Here is a 25,990-nt window from a genome sequence, read left to right as displayed (position 1 = left end):
ACTTGAGTTCCAAGTCTGTCTCTGGGATATTGAACTTTATTATCAATAAAGATGCCAAATGGCACCAGTACCCAAATTTTATCCCTGATGAAGTTGTAAAGGTGATCTAACCTGATAAGATTTTCTCAAAACATATCTTGCCTAAGCAACCTGAGTAGGCTATTACTGTTTATAAATAAGAATTTAAAGTTGAACATAGCCATTTACATATTGTTACAAAATCTAGTAGCAAAAATAAAGCAGCCCCAGATAAGCTAAAAGCAATACTCACATCTCACACCTACACAAATACATGGAATTGACTAAATGTTAGCCTTGATTTTTTTAAAAAATAATTTTTTTTTTTTTTTTTTTGAGTTGGAGTCTCACTCTGTCGCTCAGACTGGAGTGCAGTGGCCGCTCCCGGCCACCGTAGCCTCGACCTGCTGGGCTCCGGTGATCCTTCCATCTCAGCCTTCCAACTACCAAGCCCAGCTGATTTTTTGATTTATTGTAGAGATGAGTTCTCGCTGCCCAGGCGGGTCTCGAACCCACGGGCTAAGGCAATCCACTCACCTCAGTCTCCCAAAGGCGCAGGATTACAGGTTGAGCCAACGAATCCGGCTTTAAAAAATAATTTTAATACCAACATGTTTTAAGTATCTTCTCTGACCCCACCAATACCTTGATAATAGCAAAAACCTGAGAATGTATGGTATTAATTCTGATTTTGTTTTTATTTTAAGTTCAATGAGCTTTCTTGCCCAAACCTAATTTCTCCTAGGTTTTGGAGCTCTGCTGATCTGCATGGTTGATCTACTTACTTGGTCAATAGGTCATTTAAGTTACCTGTTGAATGAGTGAGCGAGCTTCTTCAGAGACATATTCTGGCATGTTCAAAGTAGTGTGAGTATTTATTCCTGCTGGATGGCACTCAACCAGAGTCTGAAACAATCAATTAGGTATACTTCTTATCACAAATAATATCATATTTTGTTCCATCACAGGAATTATAGACAGTAAATACAGAGAGCTCAACAATCATCTAATTGGAGGTGTAGTAATCAACCTAGTGCCACCTAAGCAGCTTAGGATAAGGGTCATGAGCCTTCTAATAGAAATGAAGACAATCATGATCACATCATCAAACTATGCTACTGTCCCTTTTCCTTTAGTTACAAAATGAATGGCTCATAAGAGAAAAGTTCAATCACACAAAAAAAAACTAAAAAGGGACTTAATTTCTCTAAAATGTTTTAATGTTCTTAAAAACCCTCAAAGATTAGAATTTGTTAGTAATTATACTATATATATGTATAGCACTTTACAGTCTAAATGTATGTAAAGGTGATCTGCAAACTCCACAACAATCTAAGTCAGTATTGTACACAGATTTAAGGTAGATGACTATTTTTAAAAGTGTAACTTAATTTCCTCTGTTTTCTTCCTATGAGACAATTTGCACAATATTTTATATCAAAGTTATTGATCTGAGAGTACAATTTCTGTCCTTAAGCTAAAACAGATAGGAAAAATTTACAGTATTGAGGGAAAAAATGTTAAATTTAAAACCTACATTAATTTTCTTAAATGAGAATTCTCTTCTGGTTTTAGACAAGACGTTTAAAATATCCAGAGAATTCTACTACATCCTTACATAAATCTCAGCGATTTGACTCTGTTAAAGCTGAATTACAGAAAACGAAGAGAAAAAAGGAGTCAGTCTTATATTTCACTATGTAACACTGTTACATAAAAGACTTTTACCATGAATTTATTCAATGTAATGAAATCAAGTTTTTAAAGAATCTATAAAAAAACTTGCATTTCTATGCTTGTTTTCAGTATCGAAGATTTTCTTAGTCCCTGACCTAGAAACTAAAAGCAAAGGCTAATGTTTTCAATATGAAATCAAGGTAGCATCTGGGTAAATGCATTAAATGTCCAGGTCATTGCTTACCTTGCCAGTGAGAAGTTCAAAGAGGACAGCACCCAAACTCCACCAATCACAGGCTTCAGTTTCTTCCGTTATTGCTCCAACCTCTAAACACACCAAAAAAGGTTGATATTAAAATTCCAAAGGTCAATTAAACCTTCAAAATTAACATGTATTAGCAAGGTGACCTTTTTAATGCTGAGAGAGCATATACTAAATACTACTGGGCTTTCAAAATTCCTGAACGTTACTTATCCCTTTGGTCACCTACTGTGGTTGCTTTTTTTTTTTTTAAATGCAGTCATATATTAAACTGAGACATTTGTTCTTTAGTTGATAGAGGGACACCTTCAAGATGCTTTCCTTAAAAGTTACATAAACCTACTGGATCAGCATTTTGCTTAGTTTTTTAAATTTGAGACTGTCTAGCTAGTTCTACCTCAGGGATGGCTTTTTGTTTTAGAGATAAAGACTTTAAGCTCTGAAGGAACTTTAAAAATTATCTAAACCAGTATTAATTATCCTCTTACTTACAGGTTAGAAACCAGAGAGGTGAAATGCTTTGTCCAATGTCATATAGTAGCAGAATAAAGACCTAGTTTATATATATAGTTTATATTTTATATATATAGTTTATATCTTCCCTCTCCTATACAATCATTTTCAACTAAAAAAAAGAGCATGTGAAATGCAAAGCCACCTATTTTGTTATTTAGAAGTACAGACAGATATATTGTTTTAAGCCACAATTGGAACTATTCACTAAAATAAGGGCTTTTGGAGTATCTACAAATTACAATTTTAGCTATATTATTGCTATCTCTTGCCAGCACAAGTTCCTGAAACGTAATATGAGTTTTTAGGTATCATCTTTCAGGTTTTTACACAAATCAGAAACAACTCCTCGTTTCACCATTTTTTGAGACTTTTAGTTCATAAGTCATGTTTAAGGTCTTCTTGTCCTTTCCTAATGGTATTTAATTAGACACTAAGCATTGCCAATATCTGTACTTTCGCCTCTGTTTGACTGAGAAAAACATAATTATTATTTGAGTATAGGTAGACCAAACTTCATAACAATTATGTTCAAAAGTTTACAAGTAGTTAAGTGGGAACAAGGAAAGTAATACACAGAAGTGGTAAGCAGGTGCCCATACTTTTAGCCATTGTTTAGTCAATCTACTTGTGTGGGAGAACCACCAAACTCACAAAATAGCTTGAGCTTTAAATCTTAAAGTAAAAGTCATGTGGATGAGAAAAAGAGCCATTCCTGTGCAAAATACTGAAATTACTCCATTTCAGCAATTTCTTCTACATCCCTTCTGAGTTTCAATCAGCCTGTGTAGCACTCCACACCTTTACAACTAGCTCTTCCCAGTCTATCCTGTTCTCGAAGTGCTTTATACCAAATCACAACGTAGCTGCTCTCAGCTAGATGCTAAAAAGAAACCAGATACTAATTTAAACTATGAGAATTGTGGGAATGACTGAGAGTCTCCTAATTTGAAAACAGTTGCTATATATGTTGTGGCACATCTATATGGTAAATAACCATTTAAAATAAAGTCTTCACAGCTGGGTTCGGTAGCTCAGCCTGTAATCCCGCGCCTTTGGGAGGCTGAGATGAGTGGATTGCCTGAGCCCGTGGGTTCGAGACCCGCCAGGGCAGCGAGACCTCATCTCTACAATAAATCAAAAAATCAGCCAGGTGTGGTGGCGCATGCCTGTAATTCCGGCTACTTAGAAGGCTGAGGCGGAAGGATCGCAGGAGCCCAGCAGGTCGAGGCTGCGGTGGCTGGGAGTGGCCACTGCGCTCCAGTCTGGGTGACAGAGTGAGACTCCAACTCAAAAAAATAAAATAAAATAAAATAAATAAATAAATAAAGTCTTCACATAAAATTTAAATATACAGGTAAATGTTTATATATATTACATCTTTTACAAAGCTATAAAACAATACATTTTAATTTTAAAAGTATGCATTTAGAGAAAAGACTGATAAGAAAAATATGACACAATGTTTTAGTGATTTGTCTCTGAGGTGGTGAGATTTCTATACTTGCTAACCTACATGAATACCTAAGTGGTATAATTTTTTAAAGAACTGCAAGATGACAGGAAAACATTCAGGTTTGTTGGAAAAGTTACTTTGGAGCAGGGAAGACAAAGCTATATAGATCTATCCTCCCTCTAATCACTACATAGTTTTCTCTATAACTTTAATATATCACATATTAGAACAGTGGACTAGAAGTACTGGGTTGAGTCTTAAGGAATTCACTCAATCTCATCTGTAACACGAGGGTTGGATCTGAGGGTCTCTGGGTTAAATTTAGCTCTAAATTCTATTTTTTGACATGCAAAGTTTCCCTAAAATATTTATCCTCATGAAGGACAAGCTCCAGGCCTCTGTTTCAAAGTACGCACACAAATGCTACCCTTCCCAGATTCAAATACACTGCCCTCACTCCTACCTTCCCATAGGGAGAAGCCACTGTCACCTTTGAAAGTGTGCTCTTAGAAACTTTAGAAAGGATGTGTGTTCTCGGGAAATTTACCATAGTTCTATCATCAAATATAACCTTTTGTGCACTTCCTTCCAGTCTAAAGTAAGCATGATTACATCATTTCCCTGTTCAAAACTCTTAAATGGCTTATCACTGACCATTAAATAACATTCAAATGTTTTGCCTAATCAGGCATGTACATATATAATTAGGCCTCCATAATAAGGTCTCAACCTATCAGATTCATTCAACAAATATCCATGAAGCAGCACAAACTAGGTACTATGCTAGGCACTATTCTTCCGCAGAACTCTATGCTTTGGCCACATTATCAAATAACGTGAAGTTAAAATCAGTTTTCCCACTAGTGTAGTTAGTGGTTTTATTTTTTAATATCTTTTTGCTCAAAAATTTCCATTATTCCATTTTCTTTAATCACACAACCAGTATATATTTCTTAGTTTTATAAAGGATTTATGTATTCACAACTCAGATCCAGATTATGTTTGCCATTGACTGCTGACCCATCTTGCTCACAAGATTCAGTTACTGATCAACCATCTCTTTTATAATCGTCACTTTCCATGTATGAAGGTTGCTTTGCTCAGTAGGCACACACTGCAATGATAGTTGCGAAAATAAAATAGTAGCCAATGGTTATTGATTACTTACTACAGTCAATAAGGACCTGTGTTTAACACTTTACATGAATTATTTAAAATTTCCAAGCAACCTTATGAACTTAATCTGAGTAGGGTGACTTTGGAATCCAGAGAGATTATCACATGTATGTGTTAATGAGACAGACAAGGTGTACTCTTTTATTGGTTTTTGTGAACTTGCCCAACTAAGGAGTGTAAGAACTAGGTTCACTGGCTTTATGCTGCTTTAATATCCCTGGAAATTTTCTGCCAGGGTCTTTAACAGGTAAATAGTTACGAAGATACTGCTTCAAATGTGAACTGCCATGGTGTCTGATGAGCCCCAGTCTGAATTTGAGGTAACAGACAGCAGGAAGAGACCCAAGAAGGCCCTAAAGTCAATTTTTCACATTTTTCAATGTGCTTGTTAGACAGTCCAGGTCACACTAAGTGGCACCTGAGATAACTGCTGATGACACTCTATCATGGTCAACTGCAGTCTACTTCTTTCAAATCCCATTTCTTTTACCCTCCGTCCTTGATCTTCACCTCCTCTTTCTTCCAGACAGCCTGTTTCTTTTCCTATCCCCTGATTTTGTCTTTCTTCCCTCCTCTTAGATGTGATTAGTTCAGTTTTCCAATGGCACTCAGACCAAAAGCCACTTCTGGTCCATCTAAGAAAAGTTGCTTCTGAAAGTATAAAGGTAGCTAGACTGAATGTCATCTTAAATTTGATTGGGCTGGTAAAGAAGGATAACAACTCTAGAAAGGTAAACTGGCTTTTCATGGGAACCTGGAAAAAAAGACACTGAGCAACCGAGCAAGTTTAAAATTCATCTCCTTAAAAATAAAGCTTGAAACTCTTCAAAATAACTTTTTATTAAGCAGAGATTCCTTAATTAATGTGAAATTGATATCATGACCAACTTCCTTGATTTTCATAGATGACTCTAAGCTACCACAAAGAGTTCTGTATTTAGATATAAAGAATGTCCTAACAACTATAAAGTTTGAGTACTAGAACAGGAGAATGCAAGAACTTGTGGAATTTCTTCTTTATGGGTTTTAAAACAGAAAAAAAAATTTCTTTCAGTTATCAAAACAAAGGACCTTGGTTGTCCTTTTAACATCCTTAAGGAACAATAGTTCTTGAATTAAAAAAATTTAATTAGCCAGGCATGGTAGTGCACACCTGTAATTCTGGCTACTTGGAAGGCTGAGGTGGAAGGCTTGCCGGAGCCTAACAGATCGATGCTGGGGTGACCGTGAGTGTGTCACTGCCCTCCAGCCTAGGCGACAGAGTGAAACTCCAACTCAAAAAAAATTTTTTTAAGATATACACTGAAACTGTATTGCCAAAAAAGAAGCCTGAGGTGGTGTGGCTGTCAAAACTACTACTCTGAAACAACTTTACTTGCACTGTACAAACAATTTAAGCAGAAAGAAAAACAAAACTGACTTACATATAAAGATTTATTTATACCATGACAGTTAATACAAACAACAAGTGCATAAAGTCAAATGTAGAGAATGAAAAGAAATACCAAATAAAGCTATGAGGCTAAAGTATAGCATAGTAAAGTTGAGAAATCCCTTTTAACTCCTACCTTGAATTTGAAAAATCTTTGAAAACATTTTAAACAATCTGATTTTGTACCTGAAGAGATGAATAAAAAAGACATTAATAATAGAAAAAAAAAAGAATGAATTCTACCATTGTTTTGCCACTTTTCAAAAACACTTTTCCTATGAAGTTCAAGGTGTTAATTTTCTGTGCATGTCCTTTACCTTATCACTACATTCTATATTTGCAATTTCTAGGCTGGGCAAAGCAAGCACAAGTGTAGTGGTACTACAGGCAGTAAGTGATCGGGGAAAAATAAACTATTCCCTTAGAAAATAATTTCTCAGGTTATTCCCATAAAAACTCAAAAAGAGATGGTGATATCAAAGAATCCTGATTTTTGTCTTTGAGTCAAAGCGATGTATTGCTGGGCCTCTAGTATGCTGTTGTTCGAGCTTGGTTGGGTATGTCACTAAGCTTCTCTGAAAATGAGAACAGTCAGACCTCTAATATTCTTTCAACCTCTTATAATCTGTAATTTTATGATCCTGAAAGTGTTTTCAAAAGCACTCATGGGCCTTTCTCATAACTTCTTCTCTCTCCATTAACCTAAGATGCCCAAAGAGTGGATTATGCTAAGATGAACTAACATTCCTCAATCTTCTTCCTTTCTCTTTTCTCTGCACAGCCACTCCTCCCTTTCCCTGAAAGACTAATCACCTGCTGGCAAGTGAAATGCATCAGGATCACTAAACCGAACTATCATCTTTTAATGTAATAGAAACACACAGAGTCAGCTCCAGATTAGATTTCAACTCATCCAAAAATTTTTAAGGACATCAAATAAGTGCAAACAGTCTACTAAAATTCTAGAATTTTCATTTTAGTACTATAAATTCTATTTTCTAACCACAATATAAAATCTTATTGATTCATACTAATGATTCAAACTATCATATTTCACAAGTGAATAAACAAGTTTAAGTAAAACAATAAAGATATCACATGATAAAATGTGCTTTGCCTACCTTTATATTACTCATGTTTAACACCTCATAGAACACTCTTCAATAAGCCAGGATTATCTTTCAGAAAAACAATGCTGCCTTGGGAGCCCATATTGCCAAAGAGCTTGCTAAAACATAGAATAAGAGAGTTTTGTAGTCCTTATGATAATCAGGGTCTTCTAAGTCTCCCTCTTACAGCCAAAATAATGTTTACCCTGAATCTAAAACTGTAACATTATATAATAAGCTCAGCTCCTGAAAATCAAAGAAGCAAAAAGAGCAGAACGCTTAGACTCAACTAACCATATGTCTGTTATCTGTGTGGAAAGGGAAAGGAAAGAAGCAAAGTACACACTCTCCGACTTGAAGTCTGAAAGACACTGGAAAAATGATATGATTCCAGCACACTGAAATCATGACAATTATGTCCCGATACTTATCTATGGGTAAATAAGCCTTTTAAGACTGTACAGTTTAAACTGTACAAATTGGTCAAAGGCATGATTCACAAATAAAAACCAAAAACAAGGATAAAATTATGCTGAAACTTGTACAGAAAACTGAGAAAACTAGAAAAAGCAAGTTAAACTCAAGTTTTAAATGAAAACCAACCTTTCTATAAAGTTTTATAAAGATGAATCATCTTGCATTTTAAATGAGTGTGGTTCAACATCCCAAATTCAAAATTTACTTTTCTTTAAAAAACATAACCGTTAAAATTCTTGATAAATGGGGAAATTTGAAATTCCATATTTAGATGAATTTGTTAAGACATACCCTCAGACTGATGCAGCCATTTCACTCTATTCCCTGGGCTTTCCACTAAGGGAGCTCTGCAGAGGTCATCTCATTATCTTCTTACCTTTACTAACACTAACAATACATTAGTTACCCCTCCCCATTCACAAAATTCCACAGACAATTCCATAACCTCCCTCTGGCAATACGTTCAGTTGTTGCTCTCTGCCCTCTGTGATATGGCAGGAAATACAGTAACTCAGAATTTTCTTAGAAGAGAATTTCACCTATAGAGAAATTCTATTTTAATTCAGAACAGTTATTAAAATATTCTTCCTAAATTGTTTTTCTTAACTATGCTTTTTTTAGTGAATAGAATCTTAGAAGTCTCACTTCTTTTCACTCTCAAAGTTATAGTAACTATGGAACTGTTATTAAAAGGTCATATAAAATTCAACGAAAAAGCAGCAATTACTGCAAATGAAGTGTTTATGTAACACTCAAATTAAGCCAACATTTACAATTTGGAAGAATTTGTCACATAAACACAACACTTTATCCAAATATCAAAATGAAGAACCAATTTTAAAGCAACCAACCCATACAATACATTAAGATGATAACCAGTAGTAAGTGGAGGAGGGGGTGGTAGATATATGTAGTTTTCTAATGCCACAGGACCTTTTTTTCAAAATAATAGAAAAATCACTTTAAATATCCGACCTTAAGGATTTCAAATATCTCTTTGAAAAATAAACATAAGTGACAAAAAATATATTAACTTTCAGGATCAGAGAGATCTCTGGTGGATATGATAATATAAGAATAAAGGTAAATTATTATAAATTTTAAAATTAAGCACCATGTACACTTTTATAGTACCAGAAAGAAAGCTGGAATATCTAAATTCTTCAAGTGTTCAATAAGATTTTAAATGTTACAATTGGTCAAGAATTTGTTAACTTTCTTCCAAGGGAGCTAGACTTCATTAATAGATTTGGGAGTAGAGAAAGGTGAATTTTAAAAAATCTGATCTGTCATTAGTGACACACTTGGACCAAGGAAAAGAACATCTTTCTTTTGCAATGAGCATTCCATGTCAGCAAAGGCACAGAAACATTAGTAGTGTTCCTACACAGACAATCTTTCCCTGCAGCATCTGTTGCTAATTGAAAGGGACTAGAATTACAAAATCCTAGTCAATTTCTCTCACCAGCTCTTGCTGTGTATAAAGATTTTCTATGTTGGAGCTGAGCATTAGTCTTCCACTACAGCTGATGACTAAAGAGCAAAGAGAAAGAAACACAGAAGAAAGCATTTTTTGTATCCAACAATATATGGAACTAAACTGTGAGAAGAGGGACAGCTAAGCACATCTTTTGTTAGCTCAGAAAATTACCATTCTACAAATACAACTATTCACCTATGAAGGTCTATTAACATCCTAGTTAACCAATTGTATATGTCTTCTTTTTGAGTAGTCTCCATTTTATGAAAATCTTCAAAAGTAACTGTGAATATTATACCAATTATGTCTTTTATTTCTGGCTCTTAGGCACAGTGCCTGGGACACAGGAGACATTTAATAAATGTTTGTTGAATAAATATATCAAGCATGTATTTTGTAGCACTGTCCATTCAAGGCATTCCAAGTAGTTAAAAGTCCTAATCACATTCATTTTCTTTAAGATTAATTGAGCACAAAGCTACATCGTTTGTTTGAACTTTTATAAGTTGTAGGATAAAATGTTTAACATGTTATCAAAAGCATACTCAGCTGCAGGAAGAAACAAAGAATAGAGGGTGAGAATGGAGGTCAGTCAGTTGATGGCTACAGTATTCCAGGCTTAAACTGGGGTGGTGAAGTAGACACCTTCCAGTGTTCCCTGTGCAGATAACAACGGCTGCCTCTAGGAGCTACAGCTTGCTCTGGCACAGGAGAAAAGAAAGCTGAAAAACGCTTTCTTGGGGCCTAAAGAAGACAGAATTGGGAGATAATTCAAGGTTTCTTCTGCCCCATTTCAGTGAAAGGAATCTCGACACCTAATTACACAAAATGTGCTACAAATTTATGAGCTGGCTATAATATCTGGCTGGTAGTCAGCTAAGATCATTAATATCAGTTGGAAATATTTTAAAAATATTATCAAAAATAAATTAGGTAGACAAGCACACTACACTGGGCTATTATTTTAGATACAGAGACAAATCTTTTAAAGTTTCTACAAATGAGACAAAAATGTTACAAATGAAAGCAAAACTAAAAGTCATATCAACTACAAGAATAAAATTTCACTTTAATTCCAGGTCTGGAATGCTCCTCTAGTACCTATAAACTATTATCAAAGTTTAGCAGTTTAAACTTTAAAAGTCTGAAGGTGTACAACTGTTCACAGGGACTGTGTATTTGAGATAAGCCAAGTCAGGCAGAAGAAACATACCTGCCTACAGTCTCAAGTTTCTGAGGCAGATCCTAATTCTCAGGCAACAGATTAGTTAGGGCCTAGGGCCTCAAATGTTCATTTCCTAGCCCATGCTTTCAAATGGGCATTTTGCTCCTTTTTTTCTTATTTTATACTATTTCAGAAAACATTGGCTGCCCAATTAGCCATTCTATATATTCCATCAAGTCCTCCAACACTGAGCTCAACTGCTTATTCAAATGCCATATTTGTCGAGCAGGATATGTGGACTGTTTGAAAGTTCCTGGAATCACATTATTCTAATTGATTAGTGTATTATCCAGAGAAGACAAACGAGAGAGACTGGGCCTCTCCAGAAAGAGAAGTCTGCAGCAGCCGCACTCTGCGCTTCTCCCAGCACCGCAAGGCAACAGGGCATGTGGTGCTGCTCCACCTTGCACATGCCTGCCTTCTTGGCTCCTCATGTCCTGCCACAACCTCATTATTAATTCAGCTGATTTTCAGGTAATTCGATTACCTGAATCCCTGGGCCTGTGGTATTGTGGGGAAATGGATGTGAGTGCAGATTACACTCAGCTAGTTCAGGCTAGGCTTGGCAAAATACCTAATTCTGCAGTTCTCCCACCACCGAGCTCTGAATTTCTTGTTGTCGTGGTGACCTGGCAAACATGGTCTAAGCTTTCCTGCAATTATCTGCACAACTTGGGTTAAAACTCCTTGATTTCATTTGATCAGCACTCCAGAGCCAAGAATTACTTGTTCAAGGGAGTTTATAGGTATCATTACTATATGATTTTCTTGTGAGATAAAATAAGAAATGGGTAACTACCACATGACTTCTGGTTGACTGATTATAATTATAATTCTGAGCTCTATACAATCTTGCTTACTCTCTCACCCTGTATTTCTAGTAGGAAAAAAAAACCAACAGCATGCTCCATTTTCCATTGATCATATCACAACAACTCTATACTGAATAGCCATCAGGTGTCACAGTGTTACCCAACCAAAGCCATTAAAGTTGATTGATGAGAAAAAGGCTAACTGAAAATTGTGAGAATGACAGGTACAGCTTTCTCTCTCTCCCTCTCTGTCGCTCCGTTGCAGCATTAGGCAGAGAGCTACATGCACTGCTATTAAAGAAGCTTCAAAAATCCTACTTGCCTTGTCACTAATTTTTTTTTAAAAGCTTAGCATTTTTAAACATTTATTTGAAGAAAGTATTTGTGAAGAACAGCTTAGAAAGAAAAAGCCCTGGTTACTTCATGAAGATTCAAATTGACAAGACTCTACAGGGCACAGAAACTGATGATTTGATCAAAGCAGCTATCCAATTGCTCTGGTACATAATGTTTAAGACTCAGCGTTACATCTTCTTTGTTACATATCAGAGGCAAAAGATAGTTCACTTTCTTCTCTATAATAATGTAGTAGTGAAGCCAATTACTGAACAGGTGCCAAAAATCAATTTAGACATGAGAAGTAAAAAGCATTACATTGTAGCTATTACTTAAAACTGTAAGCCTGTAGTCTCATGTTTCTTTCCTGAAAAAGAAATTTGCCCTAGATCATCAAGAAAAAAGTTTGGAATAAATAAAATGTTAAAATTAACTTCCTTTTAATAATCTAAAGCTTAAGGTAAATACCCCACCCCAAATATCAGGTAGTATTATACAATGTACAGAGATACTTTATTTCATCCCTTCTGTATGTATCAAAACATTATCAATTTACTAAACCTTACACAGTCTCTACTTCTAACAGTTGAAATATTACTTTTCTTGGGATGTGCCAACATGTCTTTCACTAAGATGCCAAGTAACAAGGACTGAACTCTTTGCTATTACTTTGTCTTTTTTCACCACTGGAGATAAGGCACATTCTGGTCAGATATGAGGGCAGGATTTCAGAAGGGGTCTGTTTCAATACAGAGTGACCTTAAGCCAGATGTGAGAAGATGACTAACCAACAGTTAGGGGATTTGTGAAGGTACCAGGATGGATCTTACTTAGGATGGATCCCAGAGTTTCAGACCCTCAAACCCCCTTAAAGCGACCCATTATCCTTGCATCAGAAGCGCCTTGTCTACACAAGGTAAGACTTGTGTTGACTTGAAGACTTTTTTGCTTACTCATGCCACAAGCTTCATCAAGCATATAGAGGTGAAATGTAGGGAATTTTCCTCAGTGTAACATTTTCACTATTCTATGGTAAACTGGAAAATTTTCTGGTTCTCTTGAAGAAGAAATAGATTTAGTTTTTTGTGACAATAAAAATTAAAGGCCAAGGATTAAATGTACTTGCTAACCATTCAAGGAAAACATTAAAATATCTGCTAGGTACAAGAGAGCTACTGGTTAAATTTTGCTTAAGGGTAAATATTCTTTTTTTTTTTTTTAATTTTAAAGATGTAGGGTACAATTCAGAGTTAGGTATACAAATGGACATTGTACAGGCAAAGTTTGGGCCTCACTTTGGACCGCACCTCACCTGGTTTGAGATCAGGTATCCTCCCTCCCCTGGCAGTTTCCCACTACTGCCAATTCCTTTCTTGTAGTATTATGATAAATGTTCAGGGTCTGCTTATGAGTGAGAACTCTTAAGGGTAAATTAAACAAAGAGTTACTGTTTGAAACATAATATTTAAATCATAACCATAAATACTTTTACTCTTTTAAAATTATTTATACAGTTTCCTCTTGCCTCTTTCTTCTTTCTCCTTTAGGGTAAAAAAAAAAGACTATGCCAGAGATATAGCCATATTTCCTGGTTACGTCATTATTATTTCAAAATATACAACTATATTTGCTGCTTTCTCTACCAACTTCACATTCCTAAAATTAGATTCCTTATACTTGCTGAAATTACCCAGGACCCATTAATTATCATATCTAAGTAATTCTGATTTCTTCAAAAAATTTTGTTTGTTGAGAATTCTGACATTCAACTTTCACCCCACTCAAAGTTGTCTTGGCTTCAAAAATAAAACTATTTTCCATAAATTCCTCATTTCCACATTATGTACTTTACATGCAAACTCTATAAATGAGTAAATACTTAGAAAGTCTTCCAAGTAAACTAATTTTTAAACTGTATTAATGTTAGATGAGAAATTAGTATTTATCCTTGGAGAAAAATTCCTGCCTTGATAAGATAAACTTAAATTCTGACTAAATTTTGTATAAGCAAGGTGTTAGATGATTTGACATCTGTGATTTTATTTATATTCAACAAATCTATTTTACTGATAAACTGAGGTCTAGAAAGTCTGAAATAAATTGCCTGAGGTCAAGCAATGAGTTGGTGCCTCATCTGGAACAGATATCCAGGTTTGGTAGTTCTCAATTCCATCTAAATATTCTAACTCTTAAACTTCTGAGGGCCTCAAGATATTTTAAACCATCCATCTTCTGAATCCTAGTTTTAATTATCAAAAATATAACTATTACACAGAATACTATGCCTAAAAAAAAGCAAATAGAGCAGAAAACATGTTTATGGAGAAGGGCAGGGGAGAGACTACCCCCCCAAAATATATTCATGAATTATTTGATAAAATCAGGCTAGAAAAACAAAGAAACGTAGTAAATGTCATGCTCTAAAACTGGATTTTGCAGACAGTTTTCAGCATGATTTTTCTATGTTTCACTTTTCACCGTCAGCTGTGAACTGTTTCCAAGTGTGAAATCGCCTAAGAGAGGAAGCAAAGCTGTCATTTGACATCTGGGAGTGTGAAGATTGGGCTGCAGTGAAAAGCATTTGAACTTCTTCAATTTACACACATATACACCTATAAATTCTCAAGTCTGAAAAGTATTCAATGAGAAATATCAATGTAAATTTCAAGCATTTAAAAGGCTTATAATGGGGGTGGAAAATAAAAGTGAAAGATACAGACTGACAGGATACCATATCAATTTGTTTAAAACTAGAATGGGAAGTTTAAGTGATTATATTAGCATAATAACATAAATAATCTTACTCACTTAGATTGCATATTAAACTTTCAAATAGTTTTTGTGCATATCTGTTTATTTATTTATTTTAGAGAGAAAGTCTCACTCTGTTGCCCAGACTAGAGTGTAGTAGCTATTCACAGGCACGATAATAGCCATCAGCAGTCTTGAAATCCTGGCCTCAAGTGACCCTCCTGCATCAGCCTCAGTTGTTTTGTATTTTATATACTGTGTAGTATAAGTTCTATTTTCTAGCTCCTTTTTATGATAAGAGTCAAGAAAAAAAAGAAAAGACAAAATATTTCTTTTTTCTTTATGGTTAAAACACTATAAAAGCCTATTCTATATTATGATAAATTAATAGCTTGAAAGATAAAGCACATAAAATCCTTTAGCTGAAGACTTTTGTGTATATGTGTGTGTACAAATAGAAACAAAATCAGAGTAACTATAAGAAGTTCTCTGGAGAAGGATAACCAATTTGCCCCAGTTTTTATTCTATAATCCCTCACAACAACAAAAATAGAAATACCTGTCTAAAGGTCTCCTAATGTGGAAACTTGATAGTGCTATATTTATGTTGTCATGCTATACAATCCATTCCTACTTTGTAGACTATTTCTTTGCATTTTCTCTTTCTGAACGCCATTCTGTTTCTGTGGTATGAAAGGAACCCATTTACCATGAATTATGTTTATTTAAAATAAAAACTTTCTAGAGAATCATCCAGATAATCTAAGGATACAAAGTGAACCTAAAAGGAATGGCTTCTACTTTGAAAACAGGGCTGGGTTTGATCAGTGAATTCGTATTCTCAAGACCCTCTTGATGGGTCTGCAGCTGCAGCCATTTATGTGCTGGCTTTTTCACAGATGTAGACAGAGAAAGCTCCATGGTTTTTGTCTTTTTGTTGTTGAATTTGTTTTCTTTAATATAAAAAAGTGGCAACTTTTTTAAAAAAGTTCTCAGTTTTGTTGTAGAAACTTGTGAATACTGAACATCCTTGGGAGTATATATTGTTGAAATGACTATGACTTTTTAAAATCTAAGATCACAAAGTTGGCAGAAACTATACTTAAATAACAGAAGGTGATCATTTGCATTTCAAAATTTATGTCTTGCTTTTCCCCTCAATTAGACCAAAACACGTTGATTCACAGGTTTCTGTGTGTGTGTATTTTCTTTTTTAAACTTATTTATAGAGCAGAATAATGGCCCCCCTGCTAGTTTGGCATTTGCTCAAGTTTCTGTCCATGCAAATCGAATCTGTTACTGGAAATTTTTCTCAAAATATAAAGGCACATCATCCACAAGATAAAAAGATACATGGCTGACATTATAAAGTACAGGGCAGGTGGATAATGTTTTTAGGACAAATATGTGATAAGGATTCCCAGGAGGGTGGAGTAGCAGGGACAGGGATTGCATGATGTTTAAACAGAACTGAATCGTTCTCATCATAATCTTGTAACAACTTTACTTTCTAACCAAATATTAGCTGCTTAATATGCTTCAGAGTTACTTGGACAAAACACTAAGGGTTAGAGTTGGGAACTGGGAGGGGAGGCAGCATGTGGGAGGGGAATTACTTCAACCCTTAGTGTCTCTAAAGGTAGATCAAAAAGTGGCTAAGTCCTCCACATCCCCCTGTATTTATTGACTTGTGATTTTTAAACATTGAAATATTAATACATTATCATTGCTCTCACCCTTGAGAAGAAAGTAGAGCCCACTTGTAGCTTCGATTTAGCACTGCTATTGAGTTTTGAGGCAAACAGTAACTTACAAACTTTGTTCCGATTCCCCTTATGTTATAAGTGAGGGACAGGAGCACACAGACTTAATCAAGTTCTATAACTCTCTAGGTTTAAGAGCATCCAAATTAGAACATTAACATTGCTTTTCTGTTAAGGCCATTACTGATTTTGTTTTACCTTGTTACTAAAATTAATAGGCCCAAGGAATAGAGAGACTTTCCACATTGTTCAAAGCATGCCACAACACGAACACTTGTGCAACTCAAAAAGCTTGAAAGTACAATTCTTTTATGCAAATAATTACAACAAAGCATCTCTTCAGACTATAGTTTTTTTCAAATGATAGTGAAGGACAACCTGAAAGAGGACAGCAAAAATCCATTAATGGTACACTGCCACCTGCTGGTCAGCTAAAAGAACTGTAATTTCTGGGAAAAGGTTTGAAAATCAAAATTTAGAAACTGATCTGTATTAAATCCAGTATTTTAGAATACAAAATTGAGACCATGTCGCTGCTGATTAATGCACCATGATTTTCTTCCACACATATGAATATTAAAGTAAGCACGACTGTGCTTGAAGATTAAAAAAAATAATCTGCTAGAGCAATGCCAAAGTGTACAACTTACAGATAGTTTTGATAAGAAAGTAAAAATAGAAACAGGAAATAAAGAGCTGGTTATAGGCCAGGCACGGTGGCTTACGCCTGTAATCCCAGCACTTTGGAAGACCAAGGTAAGAGAACTGCCTGAGCCCAGGGGTTTGAGACCAGTCTGGACAACTTGATGAGATCTCGTCTCTACAATAAATAAAAAAATTAGCTGGGTGTGGTGGTATGCACCTGTAGTTCTAGCTACTTGGAAGAATAAGACAGAAGGATCGCCTGAACCCAGGAGGTTGAGGCTACAGTGGCCATGAGCATGCCACTGTACTCCAGCCTGGGTGACAGAGTGAGATTTCAACTCAAAAAAAAGAGCTCAGTCGGGCTCGGTGGCTCAGCCTATAATCCCGCACCTTTGGGGAGGCTGAGGTGAGTGGATTGCCTGAGCCCGCGGGTTCAAGACCCGCCTGGGCAGCAAGACCTCATCTCTACAATAAATCAAAAAATCAGCCGGGTGTGGTAGCGCACCTGTAATTCCAGCTACTCGGAAGGCTGAGGCGCAAGGATCGCCGGAGCCTAGCAGGTCGAGGCTGCGGTGGCCAGAAGCGGCCACTGCACTCCAGTCTGGGCGACAGAGTGAGACTCCAACTCAAAAAAAAAAAAAAAAAAAGAAGAGCTGGTAATAAACATTAAACAATGCCCCATAAATATTTGATTCTGTTGTGTGGTTTACACTGCACTTCACTTTAGAATATAACGGGCTTCACTCCAAAGAACTCCCAAATTTAGTTTTGATCCTAAAGTCTCCAAATTAATTATAATTAACAAATTATTTATATACATTAGTACCTAAAATGTTATTTCTAATCAAATTATTTCTAATCAAAATGTCACTCTTATCAAAGTGGGGAGGATTTGTTAAAAAAATCAGATAACTATATAACTAAACCTCACTAATATGATTTCAAAACACAGCATCACATTATCTATTAGAGAAAAACAAAAATGTAGGTGTGCTCTATGTCTCTAAGAAGAAACAAAAATCAAACAGTCCTAATTTGAGGGAAGGAGGAAGAAAGAAAAGAAAACCCTAACAGTTGTCTTCAGGAAAGTTTTAGGATATTGGTTTATAGGTTAAAATTTTGTTATTCTCCAATTATTTCTATAGAAATAATTCTTAAGGTTGTAACTAAAAACAATATAGCTCTTCCAAGCCTAATTATCATTATTTCCCATTATGCAGAGAAACATGGTTAGCATCACTACACTGGTTAACTAGTAAGTATTAAATACTGTATTGATCAACAACTAAGCAGATAATATCAACAATTGGCTTGAAACTCTTTTGAAGGCCAGTGGGGTGATGGGTGGAATGAATCCACCATCTAAAGAGGATAAGGAGGCTAAGTGCCAAGCAAAAAGTGAACAAACTTGGATTCAAACACAGCCCATATGAACTGAAGACAGAAAGAAACCAATTCATATGCTTATGCTACCTATAACTGTCAGCAAATAATACTCCCAGAAATAAATATCTAATTTTTAAAGAATAAAGACAATACAGTAGGACAAGATAAAACTATTGTGTCAAATATTTAGCCAAGTAGGCAGATATTTTAAAACAAGAACAATATACTTTCTACTTTCTCAAATATAGAAAGAATTATTTTAAAATTTGTTCTAAAATGTCAGCTTGGCTCATCACTAAAATATCACCGCATTTTTTAAAACTCCATGGTTTACCAGACACAGTGACTCTTGCCTGTAATCCTAGCTATTCAGGAGGCTGAGGTGGGAGGATCACTTGAGGCCAAAAGTTCAAGACCAGCCGGGGCAACGTAGTGAAACCTTGTCTCTAAAAAAATAAAAATAAATAAGCCAGGTGTGGTGGTGCAAGCCTATAGTCCCAATTATTCAGGAGGCTGGGGTGGGAGGATGGTTTGAGCCTAGGAGAAGCTCCAGGTTACAGTGAGCTATGATGGCATCACTGCACTCTGGCCTGGGTGACATTATCTCTTTAAAAAAAAACAAAAACTGGATTTTTTCCCCCATGTTTAGCCTTAGGAATTTTACCCTTTAGTCAGCTACTTCCTACACCTTAATAAAAATCATTCATCTACAGTGGGTGGGGGGCATTTAAAGGTACGTGTAAACACTAAGAAGTTAAGACATTTCCAAGAATTCACTGCCAGTTCTTAGTGAAGTATAAATTCACTTAACAACAGTAAATATATATACACACACATATACATATGCGTAGATACCTAAGAATTTACTTGTTTTAGCCTCCAATTTCCTTTTTGAAGGGATAAACAGATAACCAAATCCAACACATATGTAAACTAGTGAAAAATACAACTTCTACAAAGAAATGAGAGCTGCCGAACCACTTTTCAAGTGAAACATTTTAGGAGATTGCTCTAACCTGGGGCACAGTACATTCTCTCTATGGCATCGCTGTCACAGGAATCTTCAACCTCACTCCACCTGCTAAAATACGTTAGCTGAATGTGTCCTAAAAACAAAACGACAGGAGAAATCAAAACATTTTTCTCTTCCATTTTCTGCAGAAGTGAACTGTAATTACTCCTTTTGTAGCTAAAAACAGTATCATTAAGAATAATGGCATCATTAAGTACTAGAAGCTATTACTGGGGGTGAATTTGCTGCACTGATAATGAAGCTCTAGACAGGAAATGAAGATACTAATTACAAGATAAAACGCCTACTCAGTTAATTGGAAGCAACAGCGAATAAAAAGAAATGCATTTGCAAAAGTTCCTGACCTCTATCATTCAATAAGATGTTGTTTGGGTTCAAATCGCGGCACACAATTCCCTCTCTATGTAAAGCATCGAGGGCTACCACCATTTCAGCTGCCCATCTTTGAATGCAGTCCTCTGGGATGTAAAACCTGGAGTTTAGTGCTAATTTTTTATCAAGGTCCTCAAAAATCTGATGTATTTCCTTGTCTCCTTCTAGTGCTAACCCACTTTCTCCCTTAGTCTCAGAGTCTCTCTGGAAAAAAGAAGTTGGTTCCTCTTTAGCCAAATCAGCAGCTTGATCTGTAAATAGAAACACTTCTTCTGTTTTTAAGGTGTCTGTATTTGCAATATATTCATTAGCACCTGAGAGAGGCTTAGAAATATGGAATACGCTTTCTCCTGTGTTGTTTGCAGTTACAGCTGACTCAACTACTCCAAGCTCTTGTAACTTAGGATCTGAGCTGTGTAACAACATGTCTCCTGAACTACTATGATCAACAGCTGCTACAAATAACATCCCAAGATCCTCCTGTGCATAGTGTTTCTCTGTCAGACTATGGGATTTCGGCCTAGAGGAATCACTCAGTTCCTCTGTGCTTTTCTCTTCCTGTGCTAGGCATTGTTCAGTACTAAGCCTGAGACATAAGACATCCGGAGCTTCCAAAAGTTTACTTTCTATTATGCCTATATTAGTCTGTGTAAACTTAGTAGGTCCCATTGCTGCAACTTCTTTTGTTGGCTCCAGTTCACCAGGTAGATTTACAAGAAGATCAGGTCTTCCTTCATCAGTACCACTGACATCATCAAAAGCAGCATCTTTAAATGAAATAACTGGTACTGAGTCATCTGAGCCCCTGCTAATGGTGTCCTGAATTTTAAATTCTATCTTGTTTTCACTAGTATTAAAACTCCTGGAAGTGCCATTTCCATCTGAAAGGGTACAGAATGGTTTCAAAGGTTCTGATTTTAGGCTATACAATTTTTCTCCAAAATCAAGTCCCAGGAGTTCACTTGTGCTATCCTTACTGTCTATCCTAAAGAATTCCATGGGGCTGTTTTTCGATCTGCTGAGGGAATCTGATGTTCTTGGAGAACTAACTGCTTCTGGGTCATCATCCAGGAAGAACTTCAGCTCATGAGCTCTCAGCTGAGTGCTGGGACTGTCACTGTCAGTAACAAGGTGTGCCGGGAAGCTTTTAATAGCTTTGGAATCAACACCATTTCCTTCAGTCTTCATGAAGGGCTCTTCATTCAAAGACCCTGGTTCAATCTTTTCTTGCCCATATTCATTGCATAATGTTAAATAACTAGTAGTGCATTCTTCTTCTGAACTTGAACCAGTATCTGGCCATTTTGGAGAGCTATCCTGGCCATCATCTTCCTGGTTGCTATCATCTTGAGAACTTGGAGTAAGACTAGTCTTCAAAGGTAGAACTGTAAGCATGCTTCCACCATCACTTCCTCTGGATTCAAAGCTGCTACTGTCCTGTGGACTAGAAGTTGGCTGTTCAAGGTGTACTTTGGTAAGTGAAGATTTTTTTATTTCCTTGATGTCAATGCTTTCTTCAGGACTTCTGTTTAGAAATTTACTGATATGTGACCAGAGTTTGCCACCTGTAGACAAGTATGACAAAAAAAAAAATTTAGGATCCCTAAATTAATGGCTAGTTGCTTATTTGGGCCATTAGAACAAAAAAGTATTCTAATAATCAATCAAAAACAAATCAATGATATCCATTAATATCAAGTATGCTGTAAGATAACTAATAAAATGTTCTTTTGTTATTGTACTGGTAAGTATTGCTTCATATCTCCTAAGCATATCTCCTAATATTGATTATTTTTTAAATGACACCTATTTCTTCCTTTGAAGGAAAATTAGTTATAACAAGTATTAGTATAAAATTTCACAGCTAAAATTCTATTTTAAAGTTAAATATTTCATCTTAGAAACACCTCATTATGTTCTGATCTGTTTATAAAATAATTTTTCAAGCATGGCCCCTTGGTCAAGTGGAAATATATAAATAAGTGCTGTTTAAAACTGTATACTACAGTGAGGGGAAAAATCAACAAAGTTATTCCATTTTGAAAATGCCCAGTCCAGCACTGGAAAGGAAATTTGACATCTGGTATATAATGATGCCTTTATAAATGACATATTAATATTTCCCCCATGTAATGTGTTATATAAGATCATGTAAAGCCATTGAAGAAAAGTCATTGAGCAGCCATTAATGAGGCAAGCTACTGAAAATATGATTCTATATTCTGACATATATCTAAAAAAACTAACCTAACATTGAAACTAAACTACAATCATAAAAAACAATAAAACTAAACTACAATCTAAAAAACCACTTTCACAGAAATAGGATTTTAAAAAATATGAAATAATCCTACTGTTTTACCAATAATCCTTCTTATATAGTTATTATTTCACCATATTTTTTTGTTTTATTTTAACTATTAAACACCTCAACTCTTTTGCTAATTAGAATCTTAACATTAAAAAACTACGGTTAAGCTAGGCGTGGTGGCTCAAGTCTGTAATCCCAGCACTTTGGGAGGCTGAGGTGAGAGGAATGCCTGAGCTCAGGGGTTCGAGACCAGCCTGGACAACTTGAGACCTCTTCTTTACAATAAATCAAAAGATAAGCTGGGCATGGTAGCACACGCCTGTAGTTCCAGTTACTTGGAAGGTTGAGGTGGAAGGATCACCTGAGCATAGCAAGTCGAGGCTGCAGTGGCCGTGAGCATGCCACTGCACTCCAGCCTGGGCGACAGAGTAAGACTCCAACTCAAAAAAAAACTATAGTTAAATATCAAAAACCCACCACAGTTATACTGGTGAGAAACAGTATTACAAGAAAGAATAACTGATTAAATTTGATCCAGAAATTCCAAAACCAGTAACTATGGAAGCATACTTTGTGACTATATAACTATAATTCCAAAAATGGAAAATTAAGAACGTGTTAAAAATAAATCCCTCTACTCACACAAAGAAGGTAAAATTTTAGCATAACTAATGTAATTATTAAGCATCATACACAAAGGGTACTAATCTTAAGAAACATAATCACTGATAGTCAACTGTATATGGCAAAACGTCAACAGAAGCACCTCCCAAAAACTTTCCATTTCACATTTCATTTCATTTTGCGGGACTCAATAAACATATAAAGTACCTAACACTGTGACTAGTATAGAATAAATTCTCAAGAAAGGGTAACTGTCAAAATATTAATCCTAGGATTCTCATACATCTCTTTCTAGCAATGATCTAGTTAGTAGTTTCCCCATTTTGATAACAGTTAATAGTATGGGATGACACAGTGTTTAATTTTCCCCCCTCAGTTTTTCTTAGTTAATGTTTTCTGTCCTTTCTAGGTATACTCAGTGCTTCTCAATTCCCCATATTCAAACTAAAGTTAAAGATTTATACTGCATATGGCTCTGAAAATCACACACTCACCAAGAGAGTTATGCGTTGAGCTCATATTCCTTAGTCTTCTGACAATAACCACCACATTCCTCTTATCACAAATACCTATATTGTGGCAGTTTAACAATAACGCCTGAACTTGAAGGTGAGATTTTTATATGCAATTCAAATAAAACGACTTGTGTGGAATATGATGACTACTTTGAGAAAAGGAGCAAATCTTTTTCATCCTTGTATGTCTACAGTCTAGGCAATGTACAAGAAATGACAGGCATTCAGTCAATGCTTGTTGATTTAAATTAGATGAGATGTGCCATCACAAAGTAAACAGTATCTGCATCTGTAAAGTTCCACTGATCAGCAAGAAACTATACCTAATAAACTTCTAAGAAAAGTTTCATTCATTCTTAGGCCAATTTCACCTGACTGAGCTACTGAAATCCAAAATTCAATGTGTTTACATTCTTTTTGTCCCCAAAGGCATTTCCTCTTTCTGACTTGTGAGTCACTCTGGCACAAAAACTCTTGATCAAACTTGGAGTATTTGCCTTCCCTTGTTCTTCCTCCATTTGTCAAATTTCCAAGTCCTATAGGATCTACTTAAATGTTTCTCCCAGTTGTCCTCTTCTTTTAATTCCTTTGACCACCATGTGCTTCCTGGGATGATGCTATATGTACTAGATCCTTACTTTAAATCTCCCCTGTATCACTCTATCATTCTAATTGCTACCCAATTAAATCTTCCATGTTAGCTGTATCTTATGTCATTTCTTCATTCAAGAACTTAAATCTCCTCCACCTACTGAATCATGTACTAACTCCATATAGGCATTTGAAATCCTCATTCATAAACCCATGATTTGGTCCTCTTCCTATACTCACCACATAATTCATCTGAACTGGATTTTCCCACAGAAAGCCCATGCTGAGTTTTTCTTCATATTACATTTACACTTAAAATTTTTTTCCTCTTAGCTTCTCCAGTATCTGCTTGTCAAAATCCAACCCATTCTTGAAGGTCTTTCAGAATCTGTCTCAATTTAACCAATTTTTTGGTATCCCTTCACTGGATACAATTCATATTTTCTCTCAATCCTCTATGTTACTTCATCCCACTATGACATTTACAGCATTCTATTTCAGATTAATTTTACTTTTATGCTTTCATTATCTCCTTTACCAGACTGCAAGGTCTTAATAACTGTTGATAGAGGATTCTATCTAGCATCTAAAATAGGTATTAAATAAATATTTATTAATCTGAGTTATACAGAAAAAGCTAATATCTTTACAAAATTTTTTAAAAACCTTTTAAGGAAAAGGTTCTATAAGTACTAACAATATCATTTGGAGGGGGTCCTACACTCTCCCTATTCTAAAATTAATATGTGATCTTATTGTAAAATTTCCAGAAAATACAGAAAAGAACAAGACAAATAGCAAAAATTTAGAATATATGAATCACCCATAATCATATCACCTAATGATAAACACTGTTAAACTTTTTCTACACTTATTTCCAGGCTTTTTATTCACAATTAACATGATATCATAAAGATTTTTAAATTTCCATAGAATACAAGCCTGGAGGGCTATATAGCATATCTATAGGATATTATGACATATTTAAATATTCCTCTATTGTTGATTGTTTAGGTTGCTTCTAGTCTTTTACATACAAATACTTGGCATTTCTGATTATTTCAAGACAGAATCCCAGAAATAAAAATACTGGATCAAAAAGCATGGATATTTTTAATGCTTCTGATACATGTTGTTAAACTGTTTACCAGAATCCATTCCTATAAGCAATGCATAACAGTGCCATCTTCACAGTAATTTGCCTATATTAGATATTAGCAAGTTTACCAATTTGACTAATCAAATATGGCATCTTACTTAATTTCCATTGTTTTCATTATTAAGTAGAATTTTTAGATGTGATTGGACATTTTCTTTATGGAATCTGCTCCCAGCCTAAACAAGTATCCTAACATGAATTATAAAAGCCACATTTTCAAGGAGTAAAAAAACTGAGCTCTTCCCCACTCTCTTCTGGATGCCCAGTTAAATTTAAGGCTAAATATAGAGCTATAAAAACAAAATTTTGGCCCTATCACATACTTCTTTCAATTAAAAAACCATAAAAATCACATAACCTACACGAACCCACTGAAGTTTCCCACTTACAAAAGCTAGGGGGAATGTTACTTTCTGTAGCATTAAGATGAGGCCTAACAGACAAACTTACACAAATGTTAATATTATGGCAATAATAACATTAATTTAAATAAAATCTGTCATTCCTGAATCGCAACATATAAATAGAAAATACCAACAATATTTATAATTTTTAACACTGTAAGAATATAAATGATATTTTTCTAAGCCCTTTTGAAGCATTGCAGATATTTGACCATTTTAAGCTATGAAAATAATTCATAATGTTTAATTAAAACTCTTTGTCTCTGGTCAGATTTTAATCTATTATTTTCTATAAGATTGTAAAGTGGCTCAGCCTGTATCTTGTGCTTTGGAAGGCTGAGATGACTGGATTGCCTGAGCCCGCGGGTTCGAGACCCGCCTGGGCAACTTGGCGAGACCTCATCTCTACAATAAATCAAAAAATTAGCCAGGCGTGGTAGTGCGTGGCTGTAGTTCCAGCTAC

General features: G+C 35.4%; 1 protein-coding gene across 6 annotated transcripts in view; it reads right to left on the bottom strand.

The window, feature by feature from the left end:
* The window catches only part of RPS6KC1 (ribosomal protein S6 kinase C1), a 192,020-nt gene that overhangs the window by 10,972 nt on the left and 155,058 nt on the right, over positions 1 to 25,990 (bottom strand). For all 6 annotated transcript variants that reach the window (XM_008055161.2, XM_021710891.1, XM_008055166.2 and 3 more), the window contains 4 exons: positions 19,896 to 21,488; positions 19,535 to 19,624; positions 1,940 to 2,022; positions 829 to 924 (listed from right to left, as the gene is read on the bottom strand). In XM_008055161.2, the coding sequence (XP_008053352.1) occupies positions 829 to 924; positions 1,940 to 2,022; positions 19,535 to 19,624; positions 19,896 to 21,488 (1,862 nt within the window). The remainder of the gene's footprint in view (positions 1 to 828; positions 925 to 1,939; positions 2,023 to 19,534; positions 19,625 to 19,895; positions 21,489 to 25,990) is intronic.

The sequence above is a fragment of the Carlito syrichta genome, unplaced genomic scaffold (genome assembly GCF_000164805.1).
Source record: "Carlito syrichta isolate Samal-C Ts95f unplaced genomic scaffold, Tarsius_syrichta-2.0.1 Scaffold80553, whole genome shotgun sequence".
NCBI lineage: Eukaryota > Metazoa > Chordata > Mammalia > Primates > Tarsiidae > Carlito > Carlito syrichta.
Note: the sequence above shows the minus strand (reverse complement) of the source record. Positions and strands in the feature narration are given on the sequence as shown.